The 17,809-nt window shown below is 45.4% G+C and overlaps 1 protein-coding gene across 2 annotated transcripts in view; it reads left to right on the forward strand.

The window, feature by feature from the left end:
- LOC139418001 (cytoplasmic polyadenylation element binding protein 4b) overlaps positions 1-17,809 on the forward strand; it is a 38,703-nt gene that overhangs the window by 15,129 nt on the left and 5,765 nt on the right. For both annotated transcript variants that reach the window (XM_071167074.1, XM_071167073.1), the window contains exons 3-9: positions 8,002-8,092; positions 10,567-10,617; positions 13,932-14,102; positions 14,833-14,922; positions 15,177-15,295; positions 16,754-16,868; positions 17,225-17,406. In XM_071167074.1, coding sequence (XP_071023175.1) covers positions 8,002-8,092; positions 10,567-10,617; positions 13,932-14,102; positions 14,833-14,922; positions 15,177-15,295; positions 16,754-16,868; positions 17,225-17,406 — 819 coding nt within the window. The remainder of the gene's footprint in view (positions 1-8,001; positions 8,093-10,566; positions 10,618-13,931; positions 14,103-14,832; positions 14,923-15,176; positions 15,296-16,753; positions 16,869-17,224; positions 17,407-17,809) is intronic.

Raw genomic sequence — 17,809 nt, forward strand, 5'->3', positions numbered from 1 at the left:
CTCCTTCCCTAGCTCCCTCCCTCCTTCCCTAGCTCCCTCCCTCCTTCCCTAGCTCCCTCCCTCCTTCCCTAGCTCCCTCCCTCCTTCCCTAGATCCCTCCCCCTTCCCTAGCTCCCTCCCTCCTTCCCTAGATCCCTCACTCCTTCCCTAGCTCCCTCCCTCCTTCCCTAGCTCCCTCCCCCTTCCCTAGCTCCCTCTGTCCTTCCCTAGATCCCTCCCCCTTCCCTAGCTCCCTCCCCCCTCCCTTTCCATTATTTTAGCCGTGACATTGTAGATTAATGTTGTGGCAGAAACCCATGTTTCATCAAGGCCTGTTTTAGCAGTGTTCTTCACGTTGGATAGTTTGACCTTAGCTTCTAGCTATACTCCCAAACTCAGGCTCTCTGCCTGGAGCGAGTTGAAATACAAAATACTCCAGTTTGGTATTTCCGACTGTTTCTCGCTATTCTTTTGTCTCTTTATCAGGTGAAAACTATTTTTCCTCATAGTTAGGGAATTATTTCATTACATTCCTATGTGCCACTCGCCTGTTATTTAGCCTAAGCTTGACTTAAAATGTTCCTTAAAGATTATTGTTGAGCTTGGTAAGGAAGTCTTTTTTGACCCGCCCACCTTTGTGTGTGTACTTTGGAGGTGAACCAAACTTGTCATGTGAGGCTGTGAGAAGGAAAGAGTTGAACCTGCCTGTCCTTCAGTTCAACTGGCCAATGCCGTACTCTTAAGGGCTATGTGTCTGTGTGCCTATGTACGTAACCTTGTCCTGTAGAACCCATCTGCCACCATGACGACGCACAAGTATGGCTGCTGTTGCTATGCATCTGAATGGATTGGCGACTGCAGCGATTAAAGGGATATTGCAAGATTATGGCAATTGTGCTGTTCTACTTACCCAGAGTCAAATTAACTCATGGTACCATTTTTACGTCTCTATGTGCAGTTTGAAGGAAGTTAGAGGTGGTTTCGTGAGCCAATGCTAACTAGCGTTAGCGCAATAACTGGAAGTCTACAGGTACAGTAGCATACGCTAGGATCTGACTCTGGCTAAGTAGAACAGCAGCACAATTGTCATAATCTCGCAGTATCCCTTTAATCGCTACGGTTGCCAATCCATTCAGATGCATAACTACTGCAACAGCAGCCATACTTGTGTGTCGTCATGATGCCGAACGGCATCTCATTACCTAGTACTTCACGAGGACCCTTCCTGTTTTGCCTCTTAGGATAGGGATAGGGTTATGTGCACACTGTTTTTTTGTTGAGTATTTATTTTGTAATTAATTAAGAGTGTTTTTGTGTTAATCTCCTATTTGACTTCAAGTAGTTCATCTCTCAGTGGATTGTAGAAAATACATTCTAGGCTACTGCATCCCCAGCCTACTGGTGATTTGTGTGGTTGTCACTCCTAAGGTCATGGTTGTTAATTCCGTTAGTTTACTGCTCCATGGCCACCATTTTAACGCTTGTTTCCATTCCCACTGCTTAGCATTAGGGCTGGTCGACATGGCCACAATATCGCATCACAGTATTTTTCAAATTGTTGACTGTTTTATGTTTTTGAATAGTACAAGTTAAATACTTTATGAGTAGTGTGTGACCCTACATACATTCTAAGTGATTTCAATGGGTCTCTCTCCATTCTGATTGTTTTATACTGGTTAATTAAACTTCAACCCAAATTAATTGTCTGCATTTTCATCAATCTCATTTGTGATCCTTTCCTCACTGCCACGTAGAACTGCACGATATGGGCAACAAAAATCAAGGCCTTGTTTTAACAAAATGTTGCAATTACGGTTTGACTTGAGATTTATTCAGATTCTATAGTTAGATGATAATAGTGGGCACTTTGAATACAGTGTTTTGATATGACAACGAATTAACATACCAGGGAGAAGTTATTGCGGCAGGGTAGGAACCAAAGTGTTGGTGAGTGTTTCCTAGGGGACCTTATAATCTTTGGCTACATTAAATATGTAGCTAACATATGCTTTGCCTATTCCTCTTTGATTTAGAAGATACTGTTTCACAAGCAGCATGCTGATTTAGGCCTATACCATCACTGGTATCAGGCTGTAGTTAGTTGCGTTTTCTATCACTCGGTACATTTATTAGCTAGCTCGGTAGCCAGCTAACTAGCAATTAGCATTATTGGCTAACATGACTTAGCCACAACTTGCTAAGAAAATACAAATTACCTGTATGCAAATGTAAGAAACACAAGCTAATAGTATAGTTATAGAACACTTGTGGATTATATTAAGAAGCAAAGTTAAAACAGCATGGTAGTCATCAATGTTGTTGCATGTGCTGCATTGACCATGCAGACTGAACTTGTGGTCGAGCAACAAAAACATGCACTCTGTGAGTAAACAGGGGCCGGGGCTAGGTCTGGAGAGAGATGACTCAACTAGCGGAGTAAACTATAAAAATGTACGTTACACACAGCTTATCACATTTAACAAAACAAACATTCAAATATCATTATATAAGGTATAGTAAAACCCCAAACCGGTCTGTGCATCAATACTGGTATATTGTTTTTTTTCCCAACAACAAGCAGGACTCACACGATATTCTCCAAACACCCCACAGGTCAGACATCCCAATTATTCGCAAAAGGAAGCGATGCAGAGGACGAAGAGCCGGATGCCTCGTCCGGACCCGCAGAAGGCGAGTAGGAAAGCTGCCGTTACCGTCAATATTACTCGCCAACGTGCAATCATTGGACAATAAACTAGACGAGGTACGATCACGAATATCCTACCAACGGAACATCAACTGTAATATCCTATGTTTCACGGAATCGTGGCTGAATGACGACATGGATATTCAGCTAGCGGGATACACGCTGCACTGTCAGGATAGAACAGCACACTCCGGTAAGACGAGGGGGGGCGGTCTGTGCATATTTGTAAACAACAGCTGGTGCATGAAATCTAAGGAAGTCTCTAGATTTTGCTCACCTGAAGTTGAGTATATTGTGATAAATTGCAGGCCACACTACTTGCCTAGAGAGTTCTCAGCTATACTTTTCATGGCTGTTTATTTACCACCACAGAGACGGGCACCAAGACCGCACTCAGTCAGCTGTATAAGGAAATAAGCAAACAGGAAACCGCTCACCCAGAGGCGGTGCTCCTAGTGGCCGGAGATTTTAATGCAGGGAAACTTAAATCAGTTCTACCAAATTTCTATCAACATGTTAAATGTGCAACCAGAGGGAAAACATTTCTAGATCACCTGTACTCCACACACAGAGACGTGTACAAAGCTCTCCCTCGCCCTCCATTTGGTAAATCCGACCACAACTCTATCCTCCTGATTCCTGCTTACAAGCAAAAATTAAAGCAGGAAGCACCAGTGACTCGGTCTATAAAACAATGGTCAGATGAAGCAGATGCTAAACTACAGGACTGCTTTGCTATCACAGACTGGAACATGTTCCGGGATTCTTCCGATGACATTGAGGAATACACCACATCAGTCACTGGCTTTATCAATAAGTGCATCGAGGATGTCGGAAGCGTACAAGAAATCCCGCTATGCCCTGCGACAAACCATCAAACAGGCAAAGCGTCAATACAGGGCTAAGTTGAATCATACTACACCGGCTCTGACGCTTGTCGGATGTGGCAAGGCTTGCAAACTATTACAGACTACAAAGAGAAGCACAGCCGCGAGCTGCCCAGTGACACGAGCCTACCAGGCGAGCTAAATCACTTCTATGCTCACTTCGAGGCAAGCAACTGAGGTATGCATGAGAGCTTCAGCTGTTCCGGACGACCGTTTGATCACGCTCTCCGTAACCGACGTGAGCAAGACCTTTAAACAGGTCAACATACAAGGCTGTGGGGCCAGACAGATTACCAGGATGTGTGCTCCGGGCATGTGCTGACCAACTGGCATGTGTCTTCACTGACATTTTCAACATGTCCCTGATTGAGTCTGTCATACCAACATGTTTCAAGCAGACCACCATAGTCCCTTTGCCCAAGAACACAAAGGCAACCTGCCTAAATGACTACAGACCCGTAGCACTCACGTCTGTAGCCATGAAGTGCTTTGAATGGCTGGTAATGGCTCACATCAACACCATTATCCCAGAAACCCTAGACCCACTCCAATTTGCACCGCCCAAACAGATCTACAGATGATGCAATCTCTTGCACTCCACAATGCCCTTTCCAACCTGGACAAAAGGAACACCTATGTGAGAATGCTATTCATTGACTACAGCTCAGCATTCAACAACATAGTACCCTCAAAGCTCATCACTAAGCTAAGGAACCTGGGACTAAACACCTCCCTCTGCAACTGGATCCTGGACTTCCTGACAGGCCGCCCTCAGGTGGTGAAGGCAGGTAGCAACACATCTGCCACGCTGGGGCAGCAGGGTAGCCTAGTGGTTAGAGCATTGGACTAGTAACCGAAAGGTTGCAAGTTCAAATCCCCGAGCTGACAAGGTACAAATATGTCGTTCTGCCCCTGAACAAGGAAGTTAACCCACTGTTCCTAGGGTGTCATTGAAAATAAGAATTTGTTCTTAATGCTTAACGGACTTGCCTAGTTAAATAAAGGTAAAAAAAAATCTTTAATAAAAAATCCTCAACACTGGAGCTCCCCAGGGGTCCGTGCTCAGTCCCCTCCTGTACTCCCTGTTCATCCACAACTGCATGGCCAGGCAAACTCCAACACCGTCATTAAGTTTGCAGACGACACAACAGTGATCACCGACAACGACGAGACAGCCTATAGGGAGGAGGTCAGAGACCTGGCCGGGTGGTGCCAGAATAACAGCCTATCCCTCAACATAACCAAGGCCAAGGAGATGATTGTGGACTACAGGAAAAGGAGCACCGAGCACACCCCCATTCTCATCGATGGGGCTGTAGTGGAGCAGGTTGAAAGCTTCAAGTTCCTTGGTGTCCACATTAACAACAAACTAGAATGGTCCAAACACACCAAGACAGTCGTGAAGAGGGCACGACACAGCCTATTCCCCCTCAGGAAACTAAAAAGATTTGGCATTGGCATTTGGCATTGGCATTGGCATTTGGCATCCTCAAAAGGTTCTTCAGCTGCAACATTGAGAGCATCCTGACCGGTTGCATAACTGCCTGGTACGGCAATTGCTTGACCTCCGACCGCAAGGCACTACAGAGGGTAGTGCGTACGGCCCAGTACATCACTGGGGCAAAGCTGCCTGCCATCCAGGACCTCTACACCAGGCGGTGTTAGAGGAAGGCCCTAAACATTTTCAAAGTCCCCACCCACCCTGTTCATAGCCTGTTCTCTCTACTACCACACGGCAAGCAGTACTTGAGTGCCAAGTCTAGGACAAAAAGGCTTCTCAACAGTTACACCCAAGCCATAAGACTCCTGAACAGGTGACCAAATGGTTACCCGGACTATTTGCATTGTGTGCCTCCCCCCCGCCCCCAGCCCTCTTTTACGCTGCTGCTACTCTGTTTATCTTATACGCATAGTCACTTTAACTATACGTTCATGTACATACCACCTCAATTGGCCCGACCAACCAGTGCTCCCGCACATTGGCTAACCGGGCTATCTGCATTGTGTCCCACCCCTCTTTTATTATAGCCTTGCAACTCTTATTTTCTATTGTCTTTTTACTATTGTTTTATTTCTTTACTTACCTACACACACACACACACACACACACACACATACCTTTTTTTCGCACTATTGGTTAGAGCCTGTAAGTAAGCATCTCACTGTAAGGTCTACTACACCTGTTGTATTCGGCGCAGGTGACAAATAAACTTTGATTTGATAGGATGTATGACGCAACCACATGAGACTTCACACTAATATGTTTTTGGATTTGTCAAACTTGAACTCTGGCCTAGTTGAAGTGCTTCTTTAGTTCTTTGACAGGCAGCCAGATCTTGCCTGGGCTGAAAGATGCTGTCAATGGTGAATTATTTCCAGGTCTTGTCTGGCCTGGGCTCGGCTGAAAGATGCTGTCAATGGTGAATTATTTCCAGGTCTTGTCTGGCCTGGGCTGGGCTGAAAGATGCTGTCAATGGTGAATTATTTCCAGGTCTTGTCTGGCCTGGGCTGAAAGATGCTGTCAATGGTGAATTATTTCTAGGTCTTGTCTGGCCTGGGCTGAAAGATGCTGTCAATGGTAAATTATTTCCAGGTCTTGTCTGGCCTGGGCTGAAAGATGCTGTCAATGGTAAATTATTTCCAGGTCTTGTGCAACAAGCCTCTCATTATTACCAAGTAGGACTTGTATTGTGTGTTGGCTGGCCATTCTGTGGAGGGTTTCAACTAGGTATGTAACATTGAAACATTTTCTTAACATTTTAAATTGCCTTTTTTCTGTTAAAACTATATAAGTATTTCAGAATCTAGACATACTCCTTATAGTAACATATGAAGTATGACACCAAGATGATGTCTGTATCATGTACGGTTCACAGATCATAAGGTCTTACAGGAGGCATGTGTAGGTCTAAAATGGCCACTTTCATCATGATTTTCTCAAACATGGTTTGTGATACAAACCATTAAGCCTGGAAGTTGATAGTCTTTGTGCATTCTATCATATAGACTGTTCGTTTGAAGTACTGTCATCCTGACAGATGCAGGATTTTTGGGTCCGATACCAATTTGTATTTTTTTTATTAATACAAAAAAATTGGTTTTAATGGGGACAAATTACTGATATACGGTGCATTTGGAAAGTATTCAGACCCCTTGACCGTTTCCACATTTTGTTACAATACAGCCTTATTCTAAAATGGATAAAACATGTTTTTTTTCCATCATCAATTTACTCACAATACCCCATTTGGGGAGTTTCTCCCATTCTTCTCTGCAGATCCTCTCATGCTCTGTCAGGTTGGATGGGGAGCGTTGCTGCACAGCTATTTTCAGGTCTCTCAAGAGATGCTCGATCGGGTTCAAGTTCGGGTTCTGGCTGGGCGACTCAAGGACATTGAGACTTGTCTCGAAGCCACTCCTGCCCTGTCTTGGCTGTGTGCGTAGGGTCGTTGTTATGTTGGCAGGTGAACCTTCGCCCCCAGTCTGAGGTCCTGAGCACTCAAGGATCTCTCTGTACTTTGCTCCGTTCATCTTTCCCTCGATCCTAACTAGTCTCCCAGTCTCTGACGCTGAAAATATCCCCACAGCATGATGCTGCCGCCACCATGCTTCACCTTAGGGATGGTGCCAGGTTTCCTCCAGAGGTGATGCTTGGAATTCAGGCCAAGGAGTCAGACCAGATAATCTTGTCATTATGGGGTGTCGTGTGTAGATTGATTGAGAATATATATATTTTTAAATCCATTTTGGAAGAAGGCTGTAACGTAACAATGTGGAAAAAGTCAATCGGTCTGAATATTTTTCGACTGTATTTTTTTATAGATGCATTCTGGGTTTTTTTTTCACTCAAATTACGTTCCAAAGGATTAACATATACTCTAAATTATGATTTCTTACCTAAAATTAGAGTTACAATTATTTAGCAGCATTTTGTTTGTGGTTTACATAACCACAAAAGCAACTACATCCTCTATAAATACAGTACAAAGTACACTGAACAGAAATATAAATGCAACATGCAACAATTTCATAGATTTCGCTACACTCGCATTAACATCTGCTAACCATGTGTATGTGACAAATAACATTTGATTTGATTTGGATTTTAAAAAATTAGGCCCTAATCTATGGATTTCACATGACTGGGAATGCAGACATGCATCTGTAAGTCATAGATACCTTAACACATAAATGGACCTCAGGATCTCGTCATGGTATCTCTGTGCATTCAAGTTGCCATCGATAAAATGCAATTGTGTTCGTTGCCTGACGCTTATGCCTGCCCATACCATAACCCCACTGCCACCATGGGGCACTCTATAATATTAAAGATGATCTCTCTCCCCCCAAAAATAAAAATAAATGTAACATTTAAGCAGTGGCAGCTCCATACTTTCAAAGCAGCCCTCTCATCTCTCTTTTACACAGGAGCGCACCAGATCCTTTGATGGCTTCAACATGCATTCCCTGGAGAACTCTCTCATTGACATCATGAGGGCCGAGCAAGATACCCTGAAAGGTAAGATAACAATCACAAAACCACCAGGATTGCATGTCTGGTCACAATATTGATGCTAGCGGCCATATCTAAAAACCTTTTGTCCTTCAAATCTGCTGCAAGGTCATCTAGGATGGGCGTTTGTCTGCTGCCCCACAGCCATGTCCGACGACTGCTGATTTGAGCTTTCCTTTCAGTGGCACTAGAGTGGACTAGAAAGTGAAGAGTGGAGGCTTATGTAGGCTAGGCTATTCTACAGAGAGTGCAAATGGAAATATTGCTGCAAGCAGCAATGAACGGGGTTCACAGGATGACAGAAAGGACACAAGCTCAGTTGGATAACAAAGCAAGCATTATATCATGTATCAGTGAAATCATTACCATGTTTATCTCTCAATACCAGAAGGATGACGGAAGTGGAGTTTTGTTTAGTGGGTCTTGGGTAGCCTAGCGGATAAGAGCGTTGGGTCATTGACCAAAAGGTTGCTGGTTTGAATCCCCGAGACGACTAGGTGAATAATCTGTTGACGTGCCCTTGAACAAGGCACTTAACTCTAATTGCTCTTGTAAATCACTCTGGATAAGAGCGTCTGCTAAATGACAAATGTAAAATATAGTGCTATAGGTTGGTAGCGTGGCCGCCTTTGAATGCAGCAACTAATCGTTGTCAAATTCATTAGAGGCTAATTCATTGAGTATTACTCCAGATTTGGTATAATCTGATTTATGGTTCATGAGAAGATTTCTGAAGCATTTTTGGCCTATTTTAGCCTATTAGTGTATGTGCTAATATGCATGTCCAAAGACCAAATTTGCAGTGACTCTTAGATTTAGTCCATGAAGATTTTTAATAATTTTTTTTAAGCATTAGTGGTACACAGTCAAAAAAAGTGAATTGTTAAGCGTTTCCTCATTTTTTTACGATATCAATGCCAAACTTAACATGGTTCGTCATGGTAATGTCTTTGACCTTAAAGTTTCAAGTTGGTAGGCCATTGTTTAGTGGATTTGCAAAGGTTTTAAATGGTCATGGAAAATCTGATTTATCAATAACTCAAACAAAGTTAGGAGATGTATTCTGGGTCTACATACTGGTTTTATTTGGACTTATTGTTCATAAATATTTCAAAAGTTTTCAAAAATGTCAAAGTTGGAGCTAAATCTACTTTATGGTGGTGACGTGGGAGGTGTTACTTGTTCCTTTTTAGAGTTTTCATAGCTGCAGATTGTGAAGGGTTTGTTGATTGGATGCAATTATGGGGAATGTAAATACAACGCTCGCAGCAGTCTCTATCTGTTGTCCATCTGGTTTGTGGTGCAAACGTCCCAAACCAGAAAGTTCCTGTTGTCAGTCAGGATGACCTATTGTACTACTACTCCAACTGGTGTTTGTCTGGGGAAGGATTAATTAGAGGGAGTAGCCTGGGTGGCGTTTCTATTTAACTGCCCATAGCTTGTGCATGCATTTATTCCTTTTACACCTCTGTATTCAGCTGTTAAACCACAGTGAAACACAACTTTAGCGAACATCTGAGAGGCGAAGAGCCTGAAGTGATGAGTTGTTGTTCTCAGTCTAGTTTGAGCTGATTTAGTGCCTTGACGCTCCCAGTGCCTCGTGCCAGCTACAGAGGGTTAGAGATGCAGAGGAAAACATCATTATGAGGCATCATTCCATCTCGCCACTGTCTCCAGGGTAACGTGTTTCTACATTACAAAGATCCACACAGATGAATGGTTTACTGCTCCCACTTTGTGCTGTCCCTACTGGGGTGAGCTCTAAGGGTACCAAGCAGCACCCCTACCCCTAATTGAAAATAATGACCTGACCCTCAAACATGAACCCCACTGCTCTGCAGAACAGATGAAAAGGAAGGAGGGGGAAATCGACTGTAGAAGTGGCTTTGAATCGATTCCAGCAGTGTCCTCTGTTGACTGAAAAGAGTACTCTGTGTCACCACTGACTACTGAGCCGGTCCACCACCCTCCTCTCCTCTCCTCTCCTCGATTTAATAGGCGGGGGAGGGGCTTGGAGAATTTGTGTGACGGAACATACCAATCACTGAACACTCTACCAACCCTCTCCTCGGGGGGGCCCCCCCAAATGTTCCACATTTTTGTTTCAACCCAAAACTGGCACACCTGATTCAATTAGTCCAAAGGCTTGATGATTAGTTGACTAATTGAATCAGGAGTGGCAGTTTCTTTTTTTTAAATAAAAATGTGAAACGTCTGGTGGGCGGCCCGATGAAAGGTCTGGGAAACCCTACACTAGTCCACTCCAGTCACAATGGGTTTACTATTAGTTTTCCTCTCATCCCCTCCACCAAGGCACCCCAGCATGGCACAGTTCAACTCTCAAGTACATTTGGCAGGAGGTCGGTAGGAACAGGGAATGTACCAGCGAGCAGGCGGCTGAGAGATAGATGATGTAACCAGTGCTTGTTTTGTGTGTTTGTCACAACCAATCTCTTAACGGTGTACACTCCGCTCTCTAGGTCGCCTAGGATTCACCCATCCAGGGGGAGAAAGTCCTCTGCCCATAAATGGTACGTAAAAAGGGTTTGTTAACACTAGTGCTCTGCATGCTCAACCCATGCTAATGGATGGAAGGTGAATCAAACCATTTGGTAACATAGTCGACAAGATTAGCAGCACCATGTTTGTACTTAACATGCTCTTGAGGCATCAGTGTGGATTTCCTTCTCTGTGTTCCACTATTCTTATTCCATTAGTTCTTTAATGGTTTATGTGGATTTAATAAATAAGGATTTAGTAATATAGATGAATTATTTCATTTTAAATTGCATAGCTAAACACGTTTTAACGTTGTGTAATCCCTCACCTAAGGCAGTGCATCTATCCCATTTGCATTCAGTCGTCAGATCTCTTTTGCCTGTGCAGTGAAGGAACTAAGCTCCTAGTATTTGTGTTCTTAAATTATTTTATTTTTTTAGAATAAAACCTATTGCCTAGAGATGTTAGTTTAACCATTTCTCAATATGTTGTGTTGCATATTTCCTTCAACATTCTGTGACATTTCCTGTTATAGTTCTTTATATTGAATCAGTGCATGATTCACTTCTTTCCTCTATGCAGACACAAATACCGTAGGCTAGTTGTAGCTACAAAGGTAGACTAAATCTAATCTCTTTAGCTACAGCTTCCTCAACTGCAGTTTGATATGCATAAGCCGAAATGCAACTGAATGCTCAGTGATCCACCATGGACTCTCTCCCTGAGCCTCATAGTGTTATATTGGTCCAACATGGTGTTCCACCATGGACTCTCTCCCTGAGCCTCATAGTGTTATATTGGTCCAACATGGTGATCCACCATGGACTCTCTCCCTGAGCCTCATAGTGTTATATTGGTCCAACATGGTGATCCACCATGGACTCTCTCCCTGAGCCTCATAGTGTTATATTGGTCCAACATGGTGATCCACCATGGACTCTCTCCTTGAAGCCTCATAGTGTTATATTGGTCCAACATGGTGATCCACCATGGACTCTCTCCCTGAGCCTCATAGTGTTATATTGTTCCAACATGGTGATCCACCATGGACTCTCTCCCTGAGCCTCATAGTGTTATATTGGTCCAACATGGTGATCCACCATGGACTCTCTCCCTGAGCCTCATAGTGTTATATTGGTCCAACAGGACAGATGGTGGTTCTGCATGGATGCCGTTCAGAGGGTACTACCAGTCTTAGAGAGGCAGTCAAACCAGCTGATCGTTACTCTGTAGAACACACACCAGAGAGTGTGTATAACCACCCTCCACTGACCTCCTAAAGACCTTCTCTGTATCTGGCCTAGGAAGGGAGAGTGTGTATAACCACCCTCCACTGACCTCCTAAAGACCTTCTCTGTATCTGGCCTAGGAAGGGAGAGTGTGTATAACCACCCTCCACTGACCTCCTAAAGACCTTCTCTGTATCTGGCCTAGGAAGGGAGAGTGTGTATAACCACCCTCCACTGACCTCCTAAAGACCTTCTCTGTATCTGGCCTAGGAAGGGAGAGTGTGTATAACCACCCTCCACTGACCTCCTAAAGACCTTCTCTGTATCTGGCCTAGGAAGGGAGAGTGTGTATAACCACCCTCCACTGACCTCCTAAAGACCTTCTCTGTATCTGGCCTAGGAAGGGAGAGTGTGTATAACCACCCTCCACTGACCTCCTAAAGACCTTCTCTGTATCTGGCCTAGGAAGGGAGATTGTGTATAACCACCCTCCACTGACCTCCTAAAGACCTTCTCTGTATCTGGCCTAGGAAGGGAGAGTGTGATCCTCATGAGTATCCCCGCAGACGTGTATAGACGTGACTGCACAGGAAACCAAGTTTTAATGTCACATGCACAAGTACAGTGAAATGCCTTTCTTGACAGCTCACCAATGGACTAATCAATAACAATCACAACAACAAGGTATAAGAAAAACCCACAATAATAAACTGTGAAATCATGGGTGAATGTTCAATACAAGCTCATCTGTCTGCCACGTAACCTGGAGCACTGAGGAGGCAACATATACCCAATCACATGGAGGATGTGACTGAGAAGGAGAGGGCATATGTTGTGATTGAAAGAATGAATAATATCTGTCATTCCTGGTCACTGTTGGTGTTATTTTGGTATTTTACATGCAGCAAGGAATTATGGGAGGAGACGAGGTAAACTGAATTTTATTTTATTTTTCGCCTCAAACTGGCATAGAAAGACCCGGTCTTTTGCGTCCATGTCCAGTATTTCTGAAGGGGGACAGTATGTGTTTGCATGTAGATGTTGTGGTTTGTTGTTGGTCTATTTGTTTGATATGGCATGTTGTTTGGGGGGTTTTCAGCTCTAAGAGCTTTTGTTTGTGGTGTTGTGGTCACACACACACACACACACACACACACACACACACACACACACACACACACAGTGTACAGACTCAGGGCTAACTCTCTTACATAATTGGTCATAAAGCTGCTCGTCTCTGTTTTCTGTCACTTGGTCAGGAATATGGCTGGGGTGGCTTAACCTCCAGGACATAGGGCGGGAACAATATTTAGCCTCTGCTGCTGCCATAGGCTTAGCTGTGTGTGTGTGTGTGTGTGGTATCCCTGGCTCAGTCCCTCTCAAACAGCACAGCAGGGCTGCTTGTAGTAGAAGGCCTTAATGTAGCACTGTCTCTGGCAGTCAATGAGTCAGGTGAATTACTGGAAAATAGACACATTGTTATAGCTAGTATTGCTTGACAATACAATACTTAACCATGTAATAACATTCATGTTGATAAACCTAAGTAATAAATTAAAAAGTATCCATTGTGTTACATCTTTATGCAATCTGTCATTGACTGACTTGTCTCCTCTCTCTCTCTCCTCGTCCCTTCTTCCCACCTCTCTCTCCTTGTCCCCTCTTCCTCTTCCCTCCTCTCTCTCCTTGTCCCCTCTTCCTCTTCCCTCCTCTCTCTTCTCGTCCCCTCTTCCATCCTCCCTCTCTCCTCGTCCCTTCTTCCCTCCTCTCTCTCTCTCCTCGTCCCTTCTTCCCTCTCTCTCTCTCTCTCTCCTCGTCCCTTCTTCCCTCTCTCTCTCTCTTATTGTCCCCTCTTCCTCTTCCCACCTCTCTCTTCTCGTCCCCTCTTCCTCTTCCCACCGCTCTCTTCTCGTCCCCTCTTCCTCTTCCCACCTCTCTCTCTTCTTGTCCCCTCTTCCTCTTCCCTCCTCTCTCCCCTCGTCCCCTCCTCTCTCTCTCCTCGTCCCCTCCTCTCTCTCTCCTCGTCCCCTCTTCCTCTTCCCTCTCTCTCCTCATCCCCTCTTCCTCTTCCCTCCTCTCTCTCTCTCTTCTCCTTTCTCCTCACTCCCTCTCCTCAGGTCACTCTTCCCTGTTCCCCATGGAGGATGGTTTCCCTGACGACGAGCGTGGTGAGCAGAGCCTGCCTGGCCTTGGCTCGCCCCACTGTTTCCCCCACCAGAACGGGGAGCGTGTTGAGCGTTACTCCCGCAAGGTCTTTGTCGGTGGCCTCCCGCCAGATATTGATGAAGGTAACCTTTACACCACTGCAGACCACGTTCACACAGGCGGAGGTGCTGTGACCACGCTATGGTGATGCTTTGACTGGGCTGAACACCTGGTTGATCAGGTGGAGGTCTACAATGTGGATATCTTAATGGCCAGTAGTCACAGGTTTACATGACTGATGTTGAAGACCAGTCCCTCTGTGACCAATTTCGGCCGTAGACTTTCACCAAGCAGCACTGCTCTACCATAGCAAGTCTTGTGTTATTTAGTTTCCGCTTCCTGAGGGCTTTGGCTCGCGACTAGGCGTAGTTCTAGTACATTCTCTGTTATAAGTAGTGTAGGACATCTCTCAGGTGTGATCAGTGTTGCTGGCAGAAGACTAGAGAACAGCTGAGGCTACCATCTGCTCTGCTTTAATCTCCCTGTTTAATGTTACCAGGGACTCCCTCTGGTAGAGCCCACTAATGTTACCAGGGACTCCCTCTGGTAGAGCCCACTAATGTTACCAGGGACTCCCTCTGGTAGAGCCCACTAATGTTACCAGGGACTCCCTCTGGTAGAGCCCACTAATGTTACCAGGGACTCCCTCTGGTAGAGCCCACTAATGTACCAGGAACTCACTCTGGTAGAGCCCACTAATGTACCAGGAACTCACTCTGGTAGAGCCCACTAAGAACAGTCATCTGATGACACACACCTTATCACAGTACAACTGCTGTGAGGCAATTGTTGAATGTTTGTTTTCACTTTTAGATGAAATAACTGCAAGTTTCCGTCGCTTTGGACACCTCTTTGTGGACTGGCCTCACAAGGCAGAGAGCAAATCTTACTTCCCCCCGAAAGGTGAGTCACGTGACCAGTCTTCCCTTTTGTCAGCCACATGCAGCATTGTCATCAAAATGGGTTATCAGAGTTTATTATTGAAGTCTTAATAGTTTGATTGGTTAAAAACAAAGTTGTGAGCAGAGCGGTCATAACATTGGCAGTCATTTCCAGCAACAGACAGCGAATGAAACGGTAGAGATCAGAGTTAAGTAGTGGTCTCTGTGACATGGTTCTGTGTAGGCGGTTGAAGTGGTGTCTGTTTTGTCCTGTAGGTTATGCCTTCCTGCTGTTCCAGGATGAGAGCTCTGTGCAGGCCCTGATTGAAGCCTGTATTGAAGAGGACGGCAAGCTCTACCTGTGTGTGTCTAGCCCCACCATCAAAGACAAGCCGGTGAGTGGATTGTGCCGTCACCATCATCCATCTGCTCCCTTCTTTACCTCTTATTATGAAAGAGCTCAAGATGCAGCAGGGGTGTATTCATTACGGCGATTATGTTGCGAAACATTTAGTCTGTTGCGAAACGTTTTGCAACAAACGGTTTACTTCCAAAAGGGGAAATGCAAACGAGAGTTTCTATTGGACATATTTTGGTAGGTCACTCTCCGTTTTGTTACATTTGATTCCGTTTGGTTCTTCAACGGTAAGGTGTTTCTGTAATTAATACACCCTAGAATTGTACTGCTTCATGTTTGATTGTTTGAGTCCATTCGATTAGTGGCAGACCAAGTAAATAAGCAAGCAACATAACATGGCCAACATCGAGCCATAACATGGCCGACGTCGAGACGCGGGGACGTGACATTGCAGACGTCGAGACGTGACATTGCGGACGTCGAGACGTGACATTGCAGACGTCGAGACGTGACATTGCAGATGTCGAGACGTGACATTGCAGACGTCGAGACGTGACATTGCAGACGTCGAGACGTGACATTGCAGACGTCGAGACGTGACATTGCAGACGTCGAGACGTGACATTGCAGACGTCGAGACGTGACATTGCAGACGTCGAGACGTGACATTGCAGACGTCGAGACGTGACATTGCAGACGTCGAGACGTGACATTGCAGACGTCGAGACGTGACATTGCAGACGTCGAGACGTGACATTGCAGACGTCGAGACGTGACATTGCAGACGTCGAGACGTGACATTGCAGACGTCGAGACGTGACATTGTAGACGTCGAGACGTGACATTGCAGACGTCGAGACGCGTGGACGTGACATTGCAGACGTCGAGACGTGACATTGTAGACGTCGAGACGTGACATTGCAGATGTTGAGACGCGGGGACGTGACATTGCAGACGTTGAGACGCAGGGGCGTGACATTGTAGACATTGAGACGCGGGAACCTGACATTGTAGACGTCGAGACGTGACATTGTAGACGTCGAGACGTGACATTGCAGACGTCGAGACGTGACATTGCAGACGTCGAGACGTGACATTGCAGACGTCGAGACGTGACATTGCAGACGTCGAGACGCGGGGGCGTGACATTGTAGACGTCGAGACGGGGGGACGTGACATTGCAGACGTCGAGACGTGACATTGCAGACGTTGAGACGTGACATTGCAGACGTCGAGACGTGACATTGCAGACGTCGAGACGTGACATTGCAGACGTCGAGACGTGACATTGCAGACGTCGAGACGCGGGGACGTCGAGACGCGGGGACGTGACATTGTAGACGTCGAGACGCGGGGACGTGACATTGTAGACGTCGAGACGCGGGGACGTGACATTGTAGACGTCGAGACGCGGGGACGTGACATTGTAGACGTCGAGACGCGGGGACGTGACATTGCAGACGTTGCGTGTAACATGTCTCTCTGTGTGTGACAGGTCCAGATCCGTCCCTGGAACCTGAACGACAGTGACTTTGTGATGGACGGCTCCCAGCCTCTGGACCCCAGGAAGACCATCTTTGTGGGTGGGGTGCCACGCCCTCTCCGTGCAGGTAACCTTTTGACCCTAGTCAGCTAAAGCACTGTTTCCATTGGCACTTTAGTCCTAGACTGCATCCCAAATGGCATTATATTCCCTATATTGGGCACTACTTTTGACCAGGGCCCATAGGACATTTGGGACACAGACATGTATCCTCGACGGCGTATTAAAACCTGTTAGATTAGTGCTGCATTTCATCACATCAGCATGCACAGTATGTAATGGAGGAGAAGGGAATTGGTAGCAACTCATAATGAAAATGGAAGCTATTTGGAACATGATGACCAAGCTGGGAGTGTTACATGAAGTGTACGAGGCTGCACCCTGGCATTGTGCCACCGGCAACCTGTTTCCCTCCGTCCACAGTGGAGCTGGCTATGATCATGGACAGGCTGTATGGAGGCGTGTGCTATGCAGGCATCGACACAGACCCGGAGCTCAAGTACCCCAAGGGAGCAGGGCGGGTCGCCTTCTCCAATCAGCAGAGCTACATCGCTGCTATCAGCGCTCGTTTTGTCCAGCTGCAGCATGGAGAAATCGATAAACGGGTTAGTGAAGGCCCTCTCTTTCTCAGGCTTATACAGCATTACACAAATACGCAGAAATGTTGTACCAAACACATAAAAGGCTCCTATCTCCTGTCTTGTACATTTTTAAAAGGACAATTTGTTATTTATTGTAATGGTTTTATAGATGAAGGTAAAACATTTTGGGGTATTTTGACTGGGTCATACGAGGACAGATAAGAAATTACTGTCGAGCAGACATTTAACCAGCTGCCACCTGCAGAAGAATTATGCTAATTCACTCAGCCAAAATCAGTCCAACCAATCACGTCTCTACTTTGATTCTGACTTTAGAATGTTTATTGGTGACCATTGTCCTAATTAGAATGTAACTGTCAATGCAACTATGTGTTGTGTTAAATCTTTAGATACAGTACGTTAATTA

This window comes from Oncorhynchus clarkii, chromosome 10, assembly GCF_045791955.1.
Source record: "Oncorhynchus clarkii lewisi isolate Uvic-CL-2024 chromosome 10, UVic_Ocla_1.0, whole genome shotgun sequence".
Taxonomy (NCBI): domain Eukaryota; kingdom Metazoa; phylum Chordata; class Actinopteri; order Salmoniformes; family Salmonidae; genus Oncorhynchus; species Oncorhynchus clarkii.